The sequence below is a fragment of the Myotis yumanensis genome, unplaced genomic scaffold (assembly GCF_028538775.1).
Source record: "Myotis yumanensis isolate MYYU_CA2020_CCGP unplaced genomic scaffold, mMyoYum1.0.hap1 SCAF_15, whole genome shotgun sequence".
In the NCBI taxonomy this organism is placed as follows: domain Eukaryota; kingdom Metazoa; phylum Chordata; class Mammalia; order Chiroptera; family Vespertilionidae; genus Myotis; species Myotis yumanensis.
Genome location: NW_027223766.1, coordinates 11,470,408 through 11,488,388, shown reverse-complemented (window position 1 = coordinate 11,488,388; position 17,981 = coordinate 11,470,408). Strand labels below are relative to the sequence as shown.

General features: G+C 39.7%; 1 protein-coding gene across 4 annotated transcripts in view; it reads right to left on the bottom strand.

Moving 5' to 3' along the window:
- ST18 (ST18 C2H2C-type zinc finger transcription factor) overlaps positions 1 to 17,981 on the bottom strand; it is a 91,484-nt gene that overhangs the window by 59,749 nt on the left and 13,754 nt on the right. For all 4 annotated transcript variants that reach the window (XM_070392182.1, XM_070392183.1, XM_070392184.1 and 1 more), the window contains exon 4: positions 3,473 to 3,672. In XM_070392182.1, the coding sequence (XP_070248283.1) occupies positions 3,473 to 3,672 (200 nt within the window). The remainder of the gene's footprint in view (positions 1 to 3,472; positions 3,673 to 17,981) is intronic.

Here is a 17,981-nt window from a genome sequence, read left to right as displayed (position 1 = left end):
TGATTATAGGGTGCAGTCTTTTGTTGGGATCTATTCAACATAAACTGAAAAATTTAACATTTTACTTCCTAGAAAAGAGACTGGATAAACAAGCACATAATGTTTGATAGGATGGTCTATCCTCTCCTGAATTCATATCAGAGGAACTCCAGGTTTAAATAATATATTAAACATAGTCTAAAATGCAAATGAAGTTTTTCTCAATATCACGGTTGGTGATTAAGAGAAAGTGTAAAGGGTTATGATAATTTTAAAGTATTATGAACTACGGAAAACAAATAAAAAGCATTTTCAGTGAATATGCTCAATTCATTGAACTATTCTCTCACTCCACTTAACTACCCACATGTGTACAATAATGATTTATAGACATTATACCTAATTATGCATATTTGGGCTGTGGTAGAGTGCTAACAAAAGCTCTAGAAAGCAACAATTACCTCTGTTGCTTAGCTACATAGTTTAAAATATTCCTATTAAGTGCAGATCACCAGAGAGGCGGGAGTGACAAAAAATGCACATGTGCACGACAATGCACTTCACTGTGCCGCTGCCAACTGCTAGCATTTTGGGTCATTTCCAGTTTACATAATTGCTTGGTTCAACTGTTTGTTATATGCTAAAAGAAAATATTTATTAATTATTCCTCAGAAAGAGAGGAGTCCTGCCGACAGCCATGCCCGTGCGCATTGCACACGAAGGTTTCTAGGGATGGCCTGAAAAGCTGCCATCCGATTTCCTTCCGTGAATCCCTCTCTCCCTGGCTTTCGCTGTAATTACAAGGGGGGAAAAAACGTTGAGTGAGCCTTTGAACCCGACAGGTCTGCGACGAGACACTTGTTTCTCCCAGCTCTGTGACGGGCTGCCTACTTCTCTATGCGAGTGTGTTTCTATGTCCCAGGGTGGCCTCGTGACTTATTCTGTGCTTTTGCCACTGAGATCACTAGAAGATTTCTGCCTTTCATATCAGAGGAACCTAGGCTTGATTCTGGGCCTGGCATGCGATCTCTGTTCCAACGCTGACAGGTCCCTAACCTCTCTGACCCTGGCGTCCTCCCTCACACGGGGAGGCACCTGCAGACATCCCGGGGGAGCTCGGGAGAGCAGGTGACACCCTGCAGGTGTTCCGGAAGGTGGCTCTCTTCCCCCTCCCCTAGATACTGTGTTAGATGATAGGGAAGGCAGAGGCTATGGGACCCTCCACATAAGTGAGTTGGAGCTTGTTTACCACACGGAGGGTCCAGGGTGCAGTTTTGCCATTAAATGGATACAAGCTCATGATGTGAACTTTCAGGAGCACTAGACCCTCTGCCTTCAGCACCTGAACTGCCCACTGAAGACGCAACCAGGCGCACCCCTGGCCAGGTAAAAACCCTGGAGTACCAGCAGTAAATGAGAGAGAGATGAGAAGCCCTTACACTGGGCCTGGGGACCAACCTAGCTCTCTTTCCTTCTGAGGGTGGGGGATCACTTGCTCAGAGGACTGAAGAAAACTTGAAAGAGTTTTGCTCTTTTGACCAGAGATAGGAGCATCTGTGACCTGTCGTTTCTGGAAATGTTGACCTAATGTTGCAGAAACTTTGCGCAGTCTGCTTTCTGAAGGTGGTCAGAGCTTGGGGAGAATTAGCTGCTGAAGCATGGCTAGCTGGTTATTTTGCTTATTCTTCAATTGTTTCCTAATTATGTCCTTCTCAACATTTACAAGCTGCATTGCCTTAAGCATTAAATCTCCTTGGTCCTTAATCAGCATGTCTGTAAAATTCTGTCCATAATCATACACATGTCATTGTCAGGTAGATTAAGTGATATAACTTATTTGCCAAGAATATATTAAAAATTCAACAATAATGGCCACTACGTCTGGAATTTCAGCCTATTCATTGTTATTAGTAGTGATTCCAGTACTAAATATAAAAAAAATAGGTAATATTTATGAACCTGCAAATAGATGTCCATCAACACTTACAACTGAAATTTTAACTGAGTACATTTTGACAATATATTTTCTTGGTTAATACTAAGCATCTACAATGGTTACACATCATGATACCATCAGTGGGCAGATACAGTCCAAGTCCAACCACACTGATTCAAGGACTTTCTAGATTCTATCTGCAATTTTCATGAATCAGCAAAAATCTAACCAACTCAAGGAAACAAAAAAAGTCAAAGATGATTATAATTTACCAATGAGCCATGAGGCTTTAAGCCATATGTTAAATACAGGAAGGTCAGAAAATTTACTTAAACATCATCAAATCAGAATATAACTTTTTTTTTTTAACTACAGAACCTCAAGCTACTTGTAAGCCAAGATTACTGGAGATCTGTGGATTGTGATCTGAGATTGTGCTCCCTCGTCTTTCATATGCTTTTATGTCTGTTCTGTTGACACCTATTGCTGTTACTATATTTCTATATATAATAGATATTTATGATCTAACACTCTTGTTGCCTTTGGTTTGTATAATATATACTTTTTTTCAAATTACAATTCATTTGGTATATTTTGATTCCTATAAAGTCACATTTAGAAAAAACATGTGTATTTAATTTAGAATACCTAATTTCATTTTCTAATAAGTCAAGCTTTAGATTTCTTTTTTTAAATACAATTTTTTGAGATAGTTTGCATGTCCTTTAATTTCAGCCTCATGCACAATGTGGTTGGTGATATTCTGACTCCTAGAGGCACTGTGACTACCAGGGACCAATGGGAGTAACTGTGAACTGGGGAGAAACACCCTAAAATTCTGAGATTGTAACTACATATAACTTATAATGCAAACAGCATTTAATGAGTGAAGAATTAAATTCATGAAACATAATGTGTGCTTATAGGTAAATTAAAATGATTGTATTTTGGAAATAGTGGGCACAGTAATAAATTTTCTATATCAGTTTTCTAGATGGAGATGCTAGACAGCCAACTTTACGTCCTTCTGTAGTCCGTTGCTATAAATATTTATTTTTTAAATGTTGAAAATATTAAGGTTGAATTCCACCTGCATTGGTCCATGTTGTTATCACTAATTATATTTTGAGGGCTAACTAATACTATATATATTTACAAAACAAAAATATTTTGTTTTATTCATGTATATCATATCTTAAATATTCTCAAGATTAAATCTGCCCTTTTATTTTGAAAGGTTCTTTCAGGCATTAGACATCTACCCTATTTAGGAGTCAAGGTATTCGTCAGCTTTCAGGTTTAGTATCTTTTATATTCTTCAAAAAGAGGCACAGCCCAATCCTGCATTTTGAAAATGAACGCAGGGCAAGGCCTCCCCAGTGCTTAGTTTGAGACATCCCACAGTTACAGATAGAAATCAACCCTCACTAAATGGATTCGACGTGAAAAAAATATTTAATTTTGCTTCCAAATTCAAACACACAAGCTCTATGTGTTCTGTAGACTGAGTTTTCGGTGCCTGACAGCAAATGGAGAGTTTGGGCCCCTCCTTGCTACCTGTGGTCCGGTGAGCGTTGGTCCCCAGCAGGCCGTTGTCCTCCTCCACCTCCGTCCTGGTATCGAGCCCCTCCTGGCCGTTCATGCTTGGGCTGTAGTGTCTGGGCTTCATCAGCAGGGACTTTCTCTTGTTGACAGGGACCCCCGAGGCCTGCTCTTCAGCTCTCCTCTTCTTTGCCATGGAGCAATCATATGCCGCACTGTAGGGATTGAGGCAAATGAAGAACATGGTAAAATAGTTGACTGCTATTTGACGTTCATGGGTATGACTCCAAGTCTGTGAGAACTTGGGACTAAAAGCCTAGGGCTTGTTTTGGGCAAACCTTAAAGTTTAGGGTTTGTTGTTGGCATGAAAGAAAACAGCCTAACCACTGACTCGATTGTGGATTCTATGTTACTGCCTATCCAAAGAGTTGCTTAAAAATCATCCTTAATCCCGAGGAAGCATATGTGAATCTGTGCTTTGCTTGGCGCTACACTAAATACCCAGGGGAGGATGAAACAAGATTTGCACTGGCTTGCTAATCCTAAGAAACAGCTAATGTGAAAAATTACCACCGGATACAAAAAAAAAACACATGTCCAGGATGGATAAATAGCAAGGTTTTTCAATAGTTGTTTGCTACCCAAACTGCTTATCTCTGCCACAGTTGCACATCAAACTTGAGATGCCATATCCTGAGCTTTGACTTGAAAGAAAGGAGAATGAAAGGAGTGGACTTTATGAACACTTAATCAGCCCATCTCCAGAAGCACCCCCCCACACCTCCAAAAATGCTATGTGGCATTCTATTTTTTTACTCTCACCCTTTCAACACACAGAACAAACACAGAAAATGAGGAGAAATAAGATCGGATTTCACAAGAATGAGCAACAATTTATTCTTACTCCTGTTCTCATATCATTTTATTTGAAAATGCTCCTGAGGATGGCCCTTTCAAATAGATTTCCTGCGTACAGCTCACTCGGATTTAATGTAGATCACTCTACGTATTGGAGTTAAGACAAGCATTCTCTTAGCAAGATACAGGAAGACCAGAAGGTTTAGGCAACAGTGAGTCTCAAAGTGGTATGTTATTCCTTACTCCATCACTAAGAAACTGATGAAATGCTCAGTAATATTACTAAATAGATAAAGGCCTTAAATTGTTCTCTTTAGAAACATTAATGCAAAGATGGTGGCCCATTCATGAGAATTACTTGATTATTGTTATACGTGCATCCTTGGATTTCAAAGAGTAGATTAAAAAATGTCAGAAGAAAAAATACTATTTCTTCTAGAGGGGAAAAAAGATTCTGGAAGGAAAGATCATTCAAGAGGGTTAGAAATCTCTCAAAAATAGATTAAAATAGAAGAATTTAAAATTATTCTGAGGAAGAGAAGGGTGTAGTGCCTAAATAAGCTAATGTGCTTGTGTAAAATTTCTCTTAGGAGCTCAAATTTAAACTGACCATGCACAGAACATAGAGCAAAAAAGAATATAACCAGAGAGCAAACATATGCCTTTATAAGAAGACTGCAGCAAACAGAAACTTCCATGGCCTGAACCTACCAATTTGTCAAGGAAAACAGCCTACAAATACGGTTATGATAGCATGAGACCAAGCCCAGAGACACAGAACTACCCTTCCCCTTATCTTCTTTTCAAGGAGATTGACCTTTGAGGAAGGAGGGACAGAAAAAAAAATATCAAAGGGAATAAATTTCCTAGTTATATAAAAAAAAAGTTCAAGAAGTTCCCTACACGAAAGTCTCCTACATCAAGTGAATTTCCATCCAAGATGCTCAGAAGAAATACAAGACCACTAAACCATTATCTCAAACTAAGGTTTATAGAAAATAAAAGAGTTCTAAAAAATGTCACTCATATATTAAAGCAGGAAAAAGAGAGTAGATTCTTAAAACCAACTTAAGCATAACAATGGAAAGAGGCTGAGAAAGTTTATGAAGATGAAGACGTGTCAGTCCTGGAAACACTGATCAAGGAGACATGGGTGGTCGGGGTGGTTAAAAAGAACTGGTCCGTCAGAAAAAGGTCCTGTTTTTCTTTGATGGTTGGGGTGACGAATGGGACTACACATCTACTACCTGCAACACCCTTACAAACCTTGTCTGGTTAACACTGTTACCTACGTGTACTTATAAAGACAAATTACGTTCCCCACATCACAGATCCGGCCATCGGTGGTGCTGAATCCCAGTCTGCCGGCCCCAAGGCTCAGGCTCCCTCCTGCGTGTTGCCAAATCAGAACAATGAACTTGGGTGATTTCCATATGCATGTGGCAGTTGGGTGAAGTGGTGCCTGGATAAACCAGTCACCTCTCTAACTGGAAGGAAGCTGCCTGTCACCGGGCGTTGCCCCATGCTTCGGGTGCAGGTATCGACGATGTCCACTAGCTCTGGGGGTGCTACTGACTTGTGGCAATGAAAAGCATGCTGAGGAATGAAATCAAGACCCCCAAACTGTCCAGAGATGGAGCAGTAGAATGAATCTAACGAGGTGACATTTAATGGCAATAAAACTCAAGATCAGTATTTGGATCCAAATAATAACTGTGTCAAGGCGAAGAAGAAATACAAGGTTTTATCAAAAGTACACATTTAACTGAAAATAAAGTTATTGTATTTGATACACTGTGTATGACATTCCTTACATAATATTAGCTGTGTGTAATCTGGAACATAGAATTGAGTCTTTTGGAAAACCAAATTCCTTATCCATAGAACAAGGGTAACAATTTTCACATCACATGTGGCAGGTAGAAGGTAACATCTGGGCTGGTCAGAACAAAAATAGGTCAAGATGGAGCTGGTCTGACTCCCAGATCAGTGCTCTTTGGATTCCATCAACATCAGGCTGATGTGGCCCCTCCGCAGCATCTCTCTCCAACACACTGTGCGGATGTATGCATGCTTGCATGTCCATAAAGGCACTTTCCTCTTTTTACGTCTAATTTATATTTACATAAATTACATTAGATGTATACATAACATTTGCTTTAAACCTCACACTCTGTGCGCTTCTCCATTGCAAAGTAGCCATGGCCCCCGACAGCATTTGGAGCTAAAATGAAAAGGCTTTATAATAAATATTACCCTTTGTGTGCGCATGGAAAATGGTCCCTTTCCCTAGTTTTCCCCGAGGGCACACTATTTTGGCTTTATTGTGACACTTCACTGTGACACTGCAATGAGGGAAAGCCATGCTTTACATGTCACTGAAAGAAATGCCACAAAATGCTAACATATCTTCTCGAGGTTGCCAGAAATAATTTCCACTGGGTTGTGTTTTCCCATCTGCAGAGCTCTGAAATGTTAAGGAAATAAATGAGCTCTATTATCTATATTTTTCTAGTAGATGAGAAAGAAAGAGAAAAAATACCCCTGCATTTATTGTTCTGTTCAATCAAACTGTTGCTTTAAACATCCAGAGTCCTCCAGGGAACTTTATCAACGCACCAAATACCTTTCAATGCCATATTTCAAATCTATGGTTTCGATTTTATTAAAATATCTTTAACATATCTGCATTTTTACCCAAAGGAAATGTTTGGTTTCATATTTAATAAATGCTTCCATTTAGAAACTCAAATTCTAATTTGAAATCGTATTCCCTCTGATGACAACATATGACTGAAATTTTATTTAACAAATGATTGAGGAAAATAATAATTAGATAACATGAATGAAAAAGTCAGTGCTGGAAATATATCTAGAAGTCAAATTCATTAACTTTTCAGATTTCAGAAAAGAGTACAACAAATTAGGGAACTGTAACCCCCAACATTTGTCCATTAAGCTCTGAGCTCCAGAACAGTTTTCTAGTTTATTTTCCACAGTAATCAATTCTCAATGCAAGTTACCAGAAAATATGTAACACACTAAAAAATGTAGCTTCAGCAGTAGATATATTCTAACAACATTTCCCCAAAAGAATATAACAAAAATGATTTGGAAGTTATTAATCTCTGAGTCCAAAGAAATGATTTACATGCTCTAATATTTCCATGGAAATTTCATAGTGGGTATTTCTACTGATTTTTTCTATCTAGACAGAGTACTACAGGATCATGGAGAGGTACCAGAAAGTATGAATTCAAATTAAAAAGAAAATAAAACGGTATATGGTGATGGAAAAAGAAAAACTTAAACTATTTTTTTTAGAGGCATGATTGTGTTTGAGGAAAACCCAAAAGAATCTATAGATAAAACACTAAAATAAGGAGGTGAATTTAGTAAGGTCACTTTAGAAAATTGTTTGCATTTCTATAAAGCAGCAATAAACAATTAGAAATAATAATTTAAAAAATAAAACCATTTATACTATATAGAAATAAGAAATGCCTAGGAATAAATATAACAAAATATGTATAAAATGAATATAAAACAAATAACATTTCGAGAAAATTAAAGACAAATAAAGAAATATAAAATATTCATGGAATAAAAGACCCAGTGTTGTACAATTTGAATTCTCCTCAAACTTACCTTTTAGATTTAATACAGTCCCCAGAAAAAAAATCTCAAGAATAATTTTTTTTAGACATTAACAATTTAATTCTAAAATTTGTATGAAAATGAAAAGCCCCACGAATAGCAAAGATCATCTCAAAGAAGAACAAGAACAAAGTTGAAAGACTTATAGTCTTGGATATCAAAGTCTGTCATAAATCTGTAGTACTTAAGATACGGTGTTATTGGGGCAAGCATCAACAAATAGACCAATGAAACAGAAGAGATAGACGTTCCATCTATTGGGTCCAGAAATAACCTCGCACCTATATGGTCAATTTATGACAAAGGTGTCACGTGGGAAAGGGTTGTTACTTTAATGAATAGCACCGGGTCCATGGGATATCTATCTGAAAAAAGTCTTGACTTCTACTGTATAGTAGATTCGAGAAATAAATCCAGAAAAAGTATGAATTTAAAGCTGCTAAAAAAAAATTGCAACAATATCCTCATGTCCTTAGTGAAGATTATAAAAAGCACTAATTTAAAGGAAAAGACTAATTAGCATGGCTTAAAATTAAAAACTTTTATTCACCAAAAGATACCAGTAAGCAGTGCTTCCTATCAATATTCTGATTCTTGATCTGTTGACACAAGCATGTTTACACTGTGAAGATTCATTGAGCTCTACTCTTACGATATGTAACTCCTTCCATTATACCCTTCAAAACTGTTTTTTAAAGACCAGTAAGAGTAAAAAAAAGTAAGCTACCAAGTGGGAAAAGTTTCTTCTAACTCATATGTACAGAATACTTTTAAAATCTTCCAGATAATTAAGAAAAGGACAATTGATTTAAAAAGTAGCAAAAGCCATGGGCAAGCACATCACAAAAGAACTGATACACAAATGATGAGGTGCTCAGGCTCTTTCATCTCCAGGGAAATGCAAAAACAAAAAATTTATTGGCTTCTTAGCTAATAAAGTAGGAACCCTAAGTGGGACCCTCTAAAACGTCTCCCTTCCCAGCACCAAAATAGTAAATCTACAATATTATATTCTAGAAGGCATGGCAAAGGTGAGTGCCACCCTTAGAACTTAGAAAATGCTTGGTGGGTGGTCCCTATCATTTTTCCATTAAATTTACAAGAGTGGACCCCAATAAGATTGATCCTGGTGATTAACAATGGACGGCTACAAACTCAAATAATAGTCCTTTCTGCTAGACCAAAATATGTGATGTTTACTTCAGCAGATTAACAGACTCAGGTATGTGTTTTGTAGTCACTAACAGGACAAATACATTCTTCCCCATAGCTATCAGAGAGCAGAACCAGGGTCAGTTAACACTCCAATAATAAGAAAAAGAATGTAGGTCTATAGCCTTACTGAGGACAGTGCAAATTCTACTAACTCTCTGTCATAACACAGTCCACAGGGACCTGGAGAGCAAGACATCCCACAAAACATCATTGGCAAGTTATGTTGATGACAGCATCTTAGTTGGCCTATTACAGATTGAATATGCTAAAAATTAAATGTGGTTGAATAAGAACAGCATCTTGACGATGCAGGTTAAATGCAAGTATAAAATCGAGTTTAAAATGACTCTTTTTACTTTAATTAGTCAATCATCTGAATACTTTTTTTTACTTGAACTAGCATTCCTAACAATAAAATAAGAATGACAGCTGTGAAATTTCATAATAAGATAAAAATACTGTATTTTTGTTAGCATATGGCAAGCCCATATACATTCACAAATACCTAGTTTTAGAAGAAAATAAAATGTACCCCCATTTAATTTCTCTCGCACAGTATTTCAAAGAATTTTATATAGAAACTAGAGGCTCAGTGCATGAAAATTCATGCACTGGATTGGGGGGGGGGGGGGGTCCCTCAGCCCGGCCTGCCCCCTCTCACAGTCCGGGAGCCCTCAGGGGCGGGAGGCGACCCGGCAATCAGGGGAAGGCAACGCCCCCATCACACCTCTGCTGCTGCCACTGCCAGCAGCGCAAGCCTCGGCTGGCCCTGGTTACCTGAGCCTCAGGTGGCCCTGGGTGGCCAGGCAGCTGGGGGGCTGAGGGGACTGGAGTGCTCTGGCCTTGCCACACGCCTGCCACCCCGGCAGGGCTGAGGGGACTGGGTGTCATATCTTGTGGCTGTGGGTGCCGCCATCTTTGAGGGTGTGGCAGTCAATTAGCATATTCCCTCCTTATTGGCTGTGGGTGCCACCATCTTTGTGATGGTGTGAGGGTCAATTAGCATATTCCCTCTTTATTAGATAGGACTAGAGGCCTGGTGCATGCAAATGCATGCAAGTGTAGGCCTTCCTTTCCCTGACTTCCAGCACCGGCTTCCCTCTGGCACCCGGGACCTGGGCTTCCCTCCGGCCTGGCTTTGTCAGGAATGATGTCCGGAATGACATCTGGTCTAATTAGCATATTACCCTTTTATTACTATAGATTGTGCTGCCAGCAGAAATTTTGTTGCATATTATGCTTGCAAAAATGGTTAACTTTTAAAAAGCAAAAGATCAAAGCACTGCTTAAGTAGGGGGATGGAAGGTGCTCCCCCTCCTCCCTCCTCCCTGGGCTGGGTCTACAGGACTGCACAGTCTGCCAGAGTCCCTCCTGCTTCCTGTGGAAGAACCAGCCACGCTGGCTCAGCTTTTTTCTGTCCAAAAAGGGGTTTTAAGCCCCAAACCTCAAACTTGAAAGAAAAAAAAAATCTTAAATACAAGTATCTTCATGAATGACGCAGAAAACCATCATTCACCCTGCCATTTAGTCCGTCAACATCCTAGTTTATTTTTCTGGCGAATAATGACACCCGGTATGTCCTCTCCCTAACTTTGCACCTGGTCTAGACTTTCTAGAGTTGTGTGTAGCACAGTGCAGGGGGCTGGCTAGAGGTCATGGAGAATCTGGGGGGGGAAGAGAGGGAGTTGCCTCATCTCATCCCCGTGCAAGCACTTTGTGCAGTGGGAGGAGGAGCAGGACCCTTTCGTGCACACTCCTGATGAAAGAAGAAACAGTTCACTTCCTCACAAAACCTAGAGGTCAGAGTGAATTGCAGCCACTTCCTAACGGGAATGAGAACTATAAGGTTGTTGGATAGAATGCAGAACCGCTAACCAGGCGCTGGCGAAATTCCATTTCAAAAACTCGATTTCAGCCCTCACTTTTGAATGGGGACATCATAGTGGAGTAAGTGATCGTGATTGTAAAGTAGGCATAGAAAAGGGGCTGCTCTAAATTATTTCTGAACAAAAATGACAAAGGTGGTTGATATTTAACTTGTGATCATGTGAATAAACTCAAGGTCATATGAGTTAGAGAAGTCCGAGGGGGAAACGTTTATTGGGATCAACCCACAAGGACATTATCTCTACTCTACCGTATCCAAACCGATCAAGTATCAAGTTCCTATTATGCGTATGATGCAGATACATCTTTATAAATGAAAATGATCTCATTTATTCACAAAGTAAAAATCATTAACTAATGATGGGGTTTGGAGCTTCTTTGTTACTGTGGGTCAATCCCTCCCAGAAACACTCAAACCAGGGCCACGTAAGTAAAATTGAGTTAATATAGTAGGGCGGGAAATCAAGATCAGGAAGCACAAAGGCCGAATTAGTACCGTAATGAATGAAGTATAGGTGCCCTTCTGTTCTCTAGTAAGAACATGTTTTTTTCTTTTTCCCAAGATGTACATACATGAACTCTTCCTAAGGAGAAGACTCTGGGGGGTTACTGAGACTGACAGAGAATGGAGCTTAATGTAAGTTTAAACTTTTGATGTAAGAATTAAATGTTTTTTCATGCAATAGATAACCATACCTTGCATATTATAATATAATATGGTGGCTTCTTCCTCTTTGACATTTGCTGCTTGTAAGTGAAATTCATGTATGAATAGTTTTATTGGGTGATATTTATATTTGTATTATTTCTTAGTGAGGAGCGTCACATTATATTTGTCATCAAGAACAGATTTTATTAATGTCGACCTTTTCATTGTTCTCCAGTTTGTTTGTTTTTTCCTGACGATTTCTGTTGTTTTTACTATAGATATTTCTCAATGTTCAAAAGAATGTTTTTCCCAGATTGAAGAAAGGTGGGTCTATTATGAACAGTTAGAGCAGCAATTTGCAGAAGAAGGACAGGCCATACAAAAAGAGAGAAAGATTAGAGAGAGGGAGGAAGTGTCTGAGGTGGAAGGGGCCAGAATGGAGGAAGGCAGGGAGATTAGGAAGAAGTGAGTGTGGTGGGTGATTGGGGTGTTGAGGGGGAACTAGCAATGAGCACTAAGAAGGTACAGTCCGTGTGGTAAGAGGAAATCCGGGAGCATTTGTGTTGGGAAGTCACACTTCTTTGAAAACGGCCATGGAGAGCGAGCCTGCCGGACTTGCCTTTCAGAAACTCAGAGCCGTGATCCTACAGGAGAGACCGAAGGCTCCGCGTTGGCTTTCACCCACCAGGACACGGGGTCCTTGGAGGCTCTGCAGCAATGACCATGAACACTGTGGGTGTTCAGGTGTCTCAAGCCTCTCTATTCACACAGGGGAGAGAGATGAAGAGCAGCCCCCAGGGGCATATTGCAATCACTTCCCTCCCAGAGCTTCACTCCCTGGCTCTGAGTTTGAGTGAGTCCCTAGAGACACACTGCCCACTCCAACCCCGAGAGAAAACCCCACGTGTGCCTCCCACACAGATGGAGTGAGTTCCCATGCCTCAGGCTGAGAACCACTGTGAAGATCTTTAAATAAAACCCCGAAAGTATTCTTTCTTATCTACAGTCTCTGTATTTTGCTGTCTCAGCCTTCGATTTCTTCTGTGTTCACATATCCAGCCGTGGCTTTACTTTCTGATCTTGTGGCATCCGGCCACTCCTGTCCGCAGACTTACTTGGCTGATCCCTTCATACAAGCAAACCCAGGAAAGGGCATGATGCATTTCTATTCCAGTTTTGTTTTCTCTTTGAGACCAAAAATGACCAAATGAGATCCAGGGAGCGGTTAACAAAATTAAGAGAACCTCACTTTTCTATTTGATACTTTCAGGAAATATATTTGTAGAGGAAAACACTCATTGGCAGTAGGAAAATGAATTAGAAATGATTATAGCTAGAGGAGGCTGTTCTGTAGTGAAGGGGCCAGTGGAAGCTCTGTTAGCAAACAGTCTTGACTTTAAAGGGACAGACCTAGTGAAATAATCTAAGAATTTAGAAGCAAAAAGTTGCAGTCCTTTTAAAGATGTTATAGAAAATCGATATATGAGACATTCCTTTACAATGAATTACTAATTGCATTATTTATTCTCAAAACAAACACTGATAGACAATATAAATTAAAATATTTCTCAAGGGACATCATATATTAGGGCCACAACTGAATAAAATAGATTTCTTATCCTTAAAATGTTGACTGTATCAAAAAGGAAAAAATTATATATGATTAAAGTGGGGTTGTTTTTTTTATAGTTTGCTCCTTTTTTATTGTTTTCCCAACTAAACTGTAAACTTCAAGGCAGGGATCTGCTTTCTTTTGCATGAGTGGACAGATGGATGGGATGAATAATAAAATAGCTATGATTAAATGTAATAAGTGCTTGATGACAGACAGGAAAAGAAGAGCTCTGGGTACACAATGGAAAAAAGTATCCATCAGGCTGGGTGGTCATGGGGAGAATGCATGGAGGAGGTGACATTAATCACTAGCCTTGGAGTATGAGAACAAATTCCAAATGGGAGAAGATGAAGGGAAGAAGTTTGCCAGAATAGCCTGTAACAGAGTTGAGATGGAAAGAGCATTTTATAAAATGAAAAATAAGAAGTATCCTTAGGTATGGATTTCCTGAAGAAAACAGTATGGTGATGAGATTGGAAGAACAAAATCTGGGGGGAAGGGGCTGCTTAGGAAAAAAAGTACATTCTCTTTCAAGGAGGAGAACATAAATGAGAGAAAATATGCAATGAAAAAAAAAGCAAGTGAAAGATAGCGAAAGAGAGGCTCAAAGGCAAAGATAAACTCAGGAGATATCTATAATAATAAAAGCATAATATACTAATTAGACCGGACGTCCTCTGGACGACCTTCCAGATGAAGCCGGGGCTTCGAGGGAACCTAGCGTTCCGGGTGCCAGAGCGGGGAAGGAAGGCCTACTCTTGCACGAATTTCGAGCATCGGGCCTCTAGTGTTTGAATAAAACAAGAAGTTAAATTTAGTTATGCTTTGAGGTGGGGGAAAGGGATGGGGCATGGGACAGGGAGGTGAATTTTGAGGCCAGAACTGAAGGTGCTTTCTAGAAAAAAGGTTTCATTAGTCAAGAAGGTAGCAAGACTTGACATTTGAACACTTCTCCAAGGTCACTCAGCTAGTCACGGATAGAGCCCCGAACCCAGGCCTGCTATTACCCCATTGTTCACTCCACTGCATGAACCAGTCAAATTCTAAGTGAGGGTTTGCATTCAGAATTATGAAAGTCACCCATTGAAAGAAAATATCAGAAGCTAAAGCACACCATGTCTTGGTTGTAGGGAGTTGATTTGTCAACATTGTGGGACATTTATTTCAGTTCACACTTTAAGCAAGAACAATATTACAAGATGTCAGAAACACTGTTTACAAACACATCATGTAAGTGAAATGGGACTTCAAATGATTATAGTTCACTTAAACAATAACAAGAAATGAAGTGTTTTGCTTGAGAATTAAATTCAATGCGTTCCTTCAAGGAGGGTTGATGAGAAACAAGAAACAGTGCTAAATAACTTTGTGTTGAGTTAGAGATTTTCAAAGAGCACATTAGGATGGGAAGCTACCAACCAAACCAACAATTGTGAAGTGCTCAGCAGGTTGAAAGAAATCTCCATATACTGGTTACCAGTGTATCAAAGTAGCAAGACAGGCACGTGACATGTGGAAGCTGACAGATTTTGGATTTTGTTTGAGACAATAACTTTTCTGAGAATACACTTGAGATGGCTAGAGAGTCATCTATGGATGCATATAAAATGGCGTTAAAAAGCGTCCTTATATAAATTCTCTTTCTAACGACCTTTGGAAAGTATTTAAGAAAGATTTAGTTGATTTCAAACACTTCCAAGAGGTCAAATCAAAGACTTGAAAAAGACCGAGGCTTGTGCTTTTTGCCACGCCACCGTCAAAATTGTTTGTTTGGGATCCTGCTACTCTTCATCACATAGAAATACCAATGATCATTAACAAGAATTCAGAGATCAAGAAAATTCCAAAGAAACACCATTGAAGATTAGCTTTTCCAAGTAAGGACTAAAAAAACTAGCACTTCTCCAACTTTTATACACATGTTAATAGCCTACAGCTCTTGTTCAAATGCAGGTTCAATAGGTCTGGTGCGGCCCAAAAATCTTCATTTTTAATAAGCTCCCACGGAATGCCAACCAGCTGATACTCTGAATAGTCAAGCTCCGGGGTTATATTTGATCCTCAAGTTGGAAGTGACCTCTCCCTCTGAATGCTCATAACACCCATAATGATGATATTATAATAATTCCTTGGGTTTATTACATGGATACCTTTAATTTCATCTCCACTGCAATACCTAGTACTACGCTCTACAGAAGAAGGGTTGGGTGAACAAACATTGAAGGAAATATTCATTCCTCAATCAAGAGTGGCAAATTCTGCTATGTAAAAAGATTTATGTTACAAGAGAGGAAGATGGCGGCATAGGTAAACACCGGAGACTGCTGCCGCAAACAACCACTTCAAAAATACAACTAAAAGACGGAACGGACATCAACCAGAACCACAGGAAAGCTGGCTGAGGAGAGACTCTTCAACTAGAAGGAAAAACAACAGCATTACGAGGCTCAGAGGAGGTGCAGTGTGGAAAATTTAAAGGTACGGTGGTGCGCGCGCAAAGCGGGCTGGTGGCTGAGGGCGGCGCGGTTGTTGTTTTCAATCAGGAGGGAGTCTCAGACTCTGGGCTACAGATCCGGGCGAGTCTCTAGGGACCCAGACTCAAACGGGAGAAGCGGGACTGTCTGGCTACGGTCCCTCCGAGGTTTGCAGCGGTTGCTGGGACAGAGAGGCAGAGCCCCTGGGGACGGACTGAGAGCAGCCATAGCTGCTCCCTCCGCCCGCCCTGTTGATCCCACCCCGCCCAAGCCCTGCGCAGAGCCATTTGCTGGATCGCCTCAGGCAAAGGCTAGATTAGCACCTCCCCAGAGGACAGAAGTGTTCCACACAGCTGATTCTCACAGCCAGTCGACCTGGTGGTCAAATCCCTCTAGTATTAACTACAACAATTAAGGCTTAACTAGAACAAGACTGTGCACAAAGACCACAAGGGGGTGCACCAAGAAAGCATAAAAGATGTGGAGACAAAAAAAACATGACAGAAATGGAGGATATGGAGCTAAAAATCGCAATTTTGAGGGCTTGCAATAAACTTGAGCAGAGCCTCACAAAAACTAATGAGACCCTCGATGCTATGATAAAGAAACTAGATAGTAAGCATACATGGTCTGAAATAAAGAATATTATACCCAATAGCAGACCAGAGGAGCACAAGAATCAAACCAAAGATTTGAAATGCGAAGAAGCAAAAAACACCCAACTGGAAAAGCAAAATGAAAAAAGAATCCAAAAGTGTGAAGATAGTGTAAGGAGCCTCTGGGACAGCTACAAGCGTACCAACGTCAGAATAATAGGAGTGCCAGAAGATGAGAGACAGCAAGATATTGAAAACCTATTTGAAGAAATAATGGCAGAGAACTTCCCCCACCTGGTGAAAGAAATGGACTTACAGGTCCAAGAAGCGCAGAGAACCCCAAACAAAAGGAATCCAAAGAGGACCACACCAAGACACATCATAATTAAAATGCCAAGAGCAAAAGACAAAGAGAGAATCTTAAAAGCAGCAAGAGAAAGAGACTCAATTACCTACAAGGGAATACCCATACGACTGTCAGCTGATTTCTCAACAGAAACTTTGCAGGCCAGAAGGGAATGGCAAGAAATATTCAAAGTGATGAATACCAAGAACCTACAACAAAGATTACTTTATCCAGCAAAGCTATCATTCAGAATTGAAGGTCAGATAAAGAGCTTCACAGATAAGGAAAAGCTAAAGGAGTTCATCACAACTAAACCAATATTATACGAAATGCTGAACGGTATCCTTTAAGAAGAGGAAGAAGAAAAAGGTAAAGATACAAATTGTGAACAACAAACATGCATCTATCAACAAGTGAATCTAAGAATCAAGTGAATAAAGAATCTGATGTACAGAATGAACTGGTGATTATAATGAATCAGGGACATAGAAAGGGAATGGACTGACTATTCTTGGGGGGGAAAGGGGAATGGGAGATGCGGGAAGAGACTGGACAAAAATCATGCACCTATGGATGAGGACAGTGGGTGGGGAGTGAGGGCGGAGGGTGGGGCGGGAACTGGAAGGAGGGGAGTTATGCGGGGGGGCGCGGGGGGGAGAGGAACAAATGTAATCTGAACAATAAAGATTTAATTTAAAAAAAAACAACAACAACAACAACAAAAAGATTTATGTTACAAAAAATAAAAGCTAGATGGGTGAAAAAAAATTATCTCTATGAGTGAGCTCTGCAAACCTGAATGCCACAGTGAAGTAAATTTTCATGTGAAACCTGCAGTGGTGGCATTTTGTCAGTGTTAGAAAATGTCTGATTTCTAGAAATATTAGTGCCTCAGACTCCTATAACTCATTGGTTAATATCCTTGTGATAGTATTTGATCACAGAAAAAAAAGGTAAAGTAAATAAAGCATATTTTCTTGTTCTGATTCCTTTCTGAGAAATGACACTCTGAATATTTACTCATAAGCCTCATAGTATTTTTTTCTGAAATGAAGACATAATTTAAAACAAAGGGAATATACAGGGAGTGAAACTTTGAGGCATAAGATGACAATCGTTCCAGAAAGATCGTTTTGTTTATTGTACTATATTTACTAGGGTAAGAAAGTGTCTTAAAATGTCCTAGGGAGGCTTTTGACAAGAATGAAAATAAATAAAAAGAGTTTG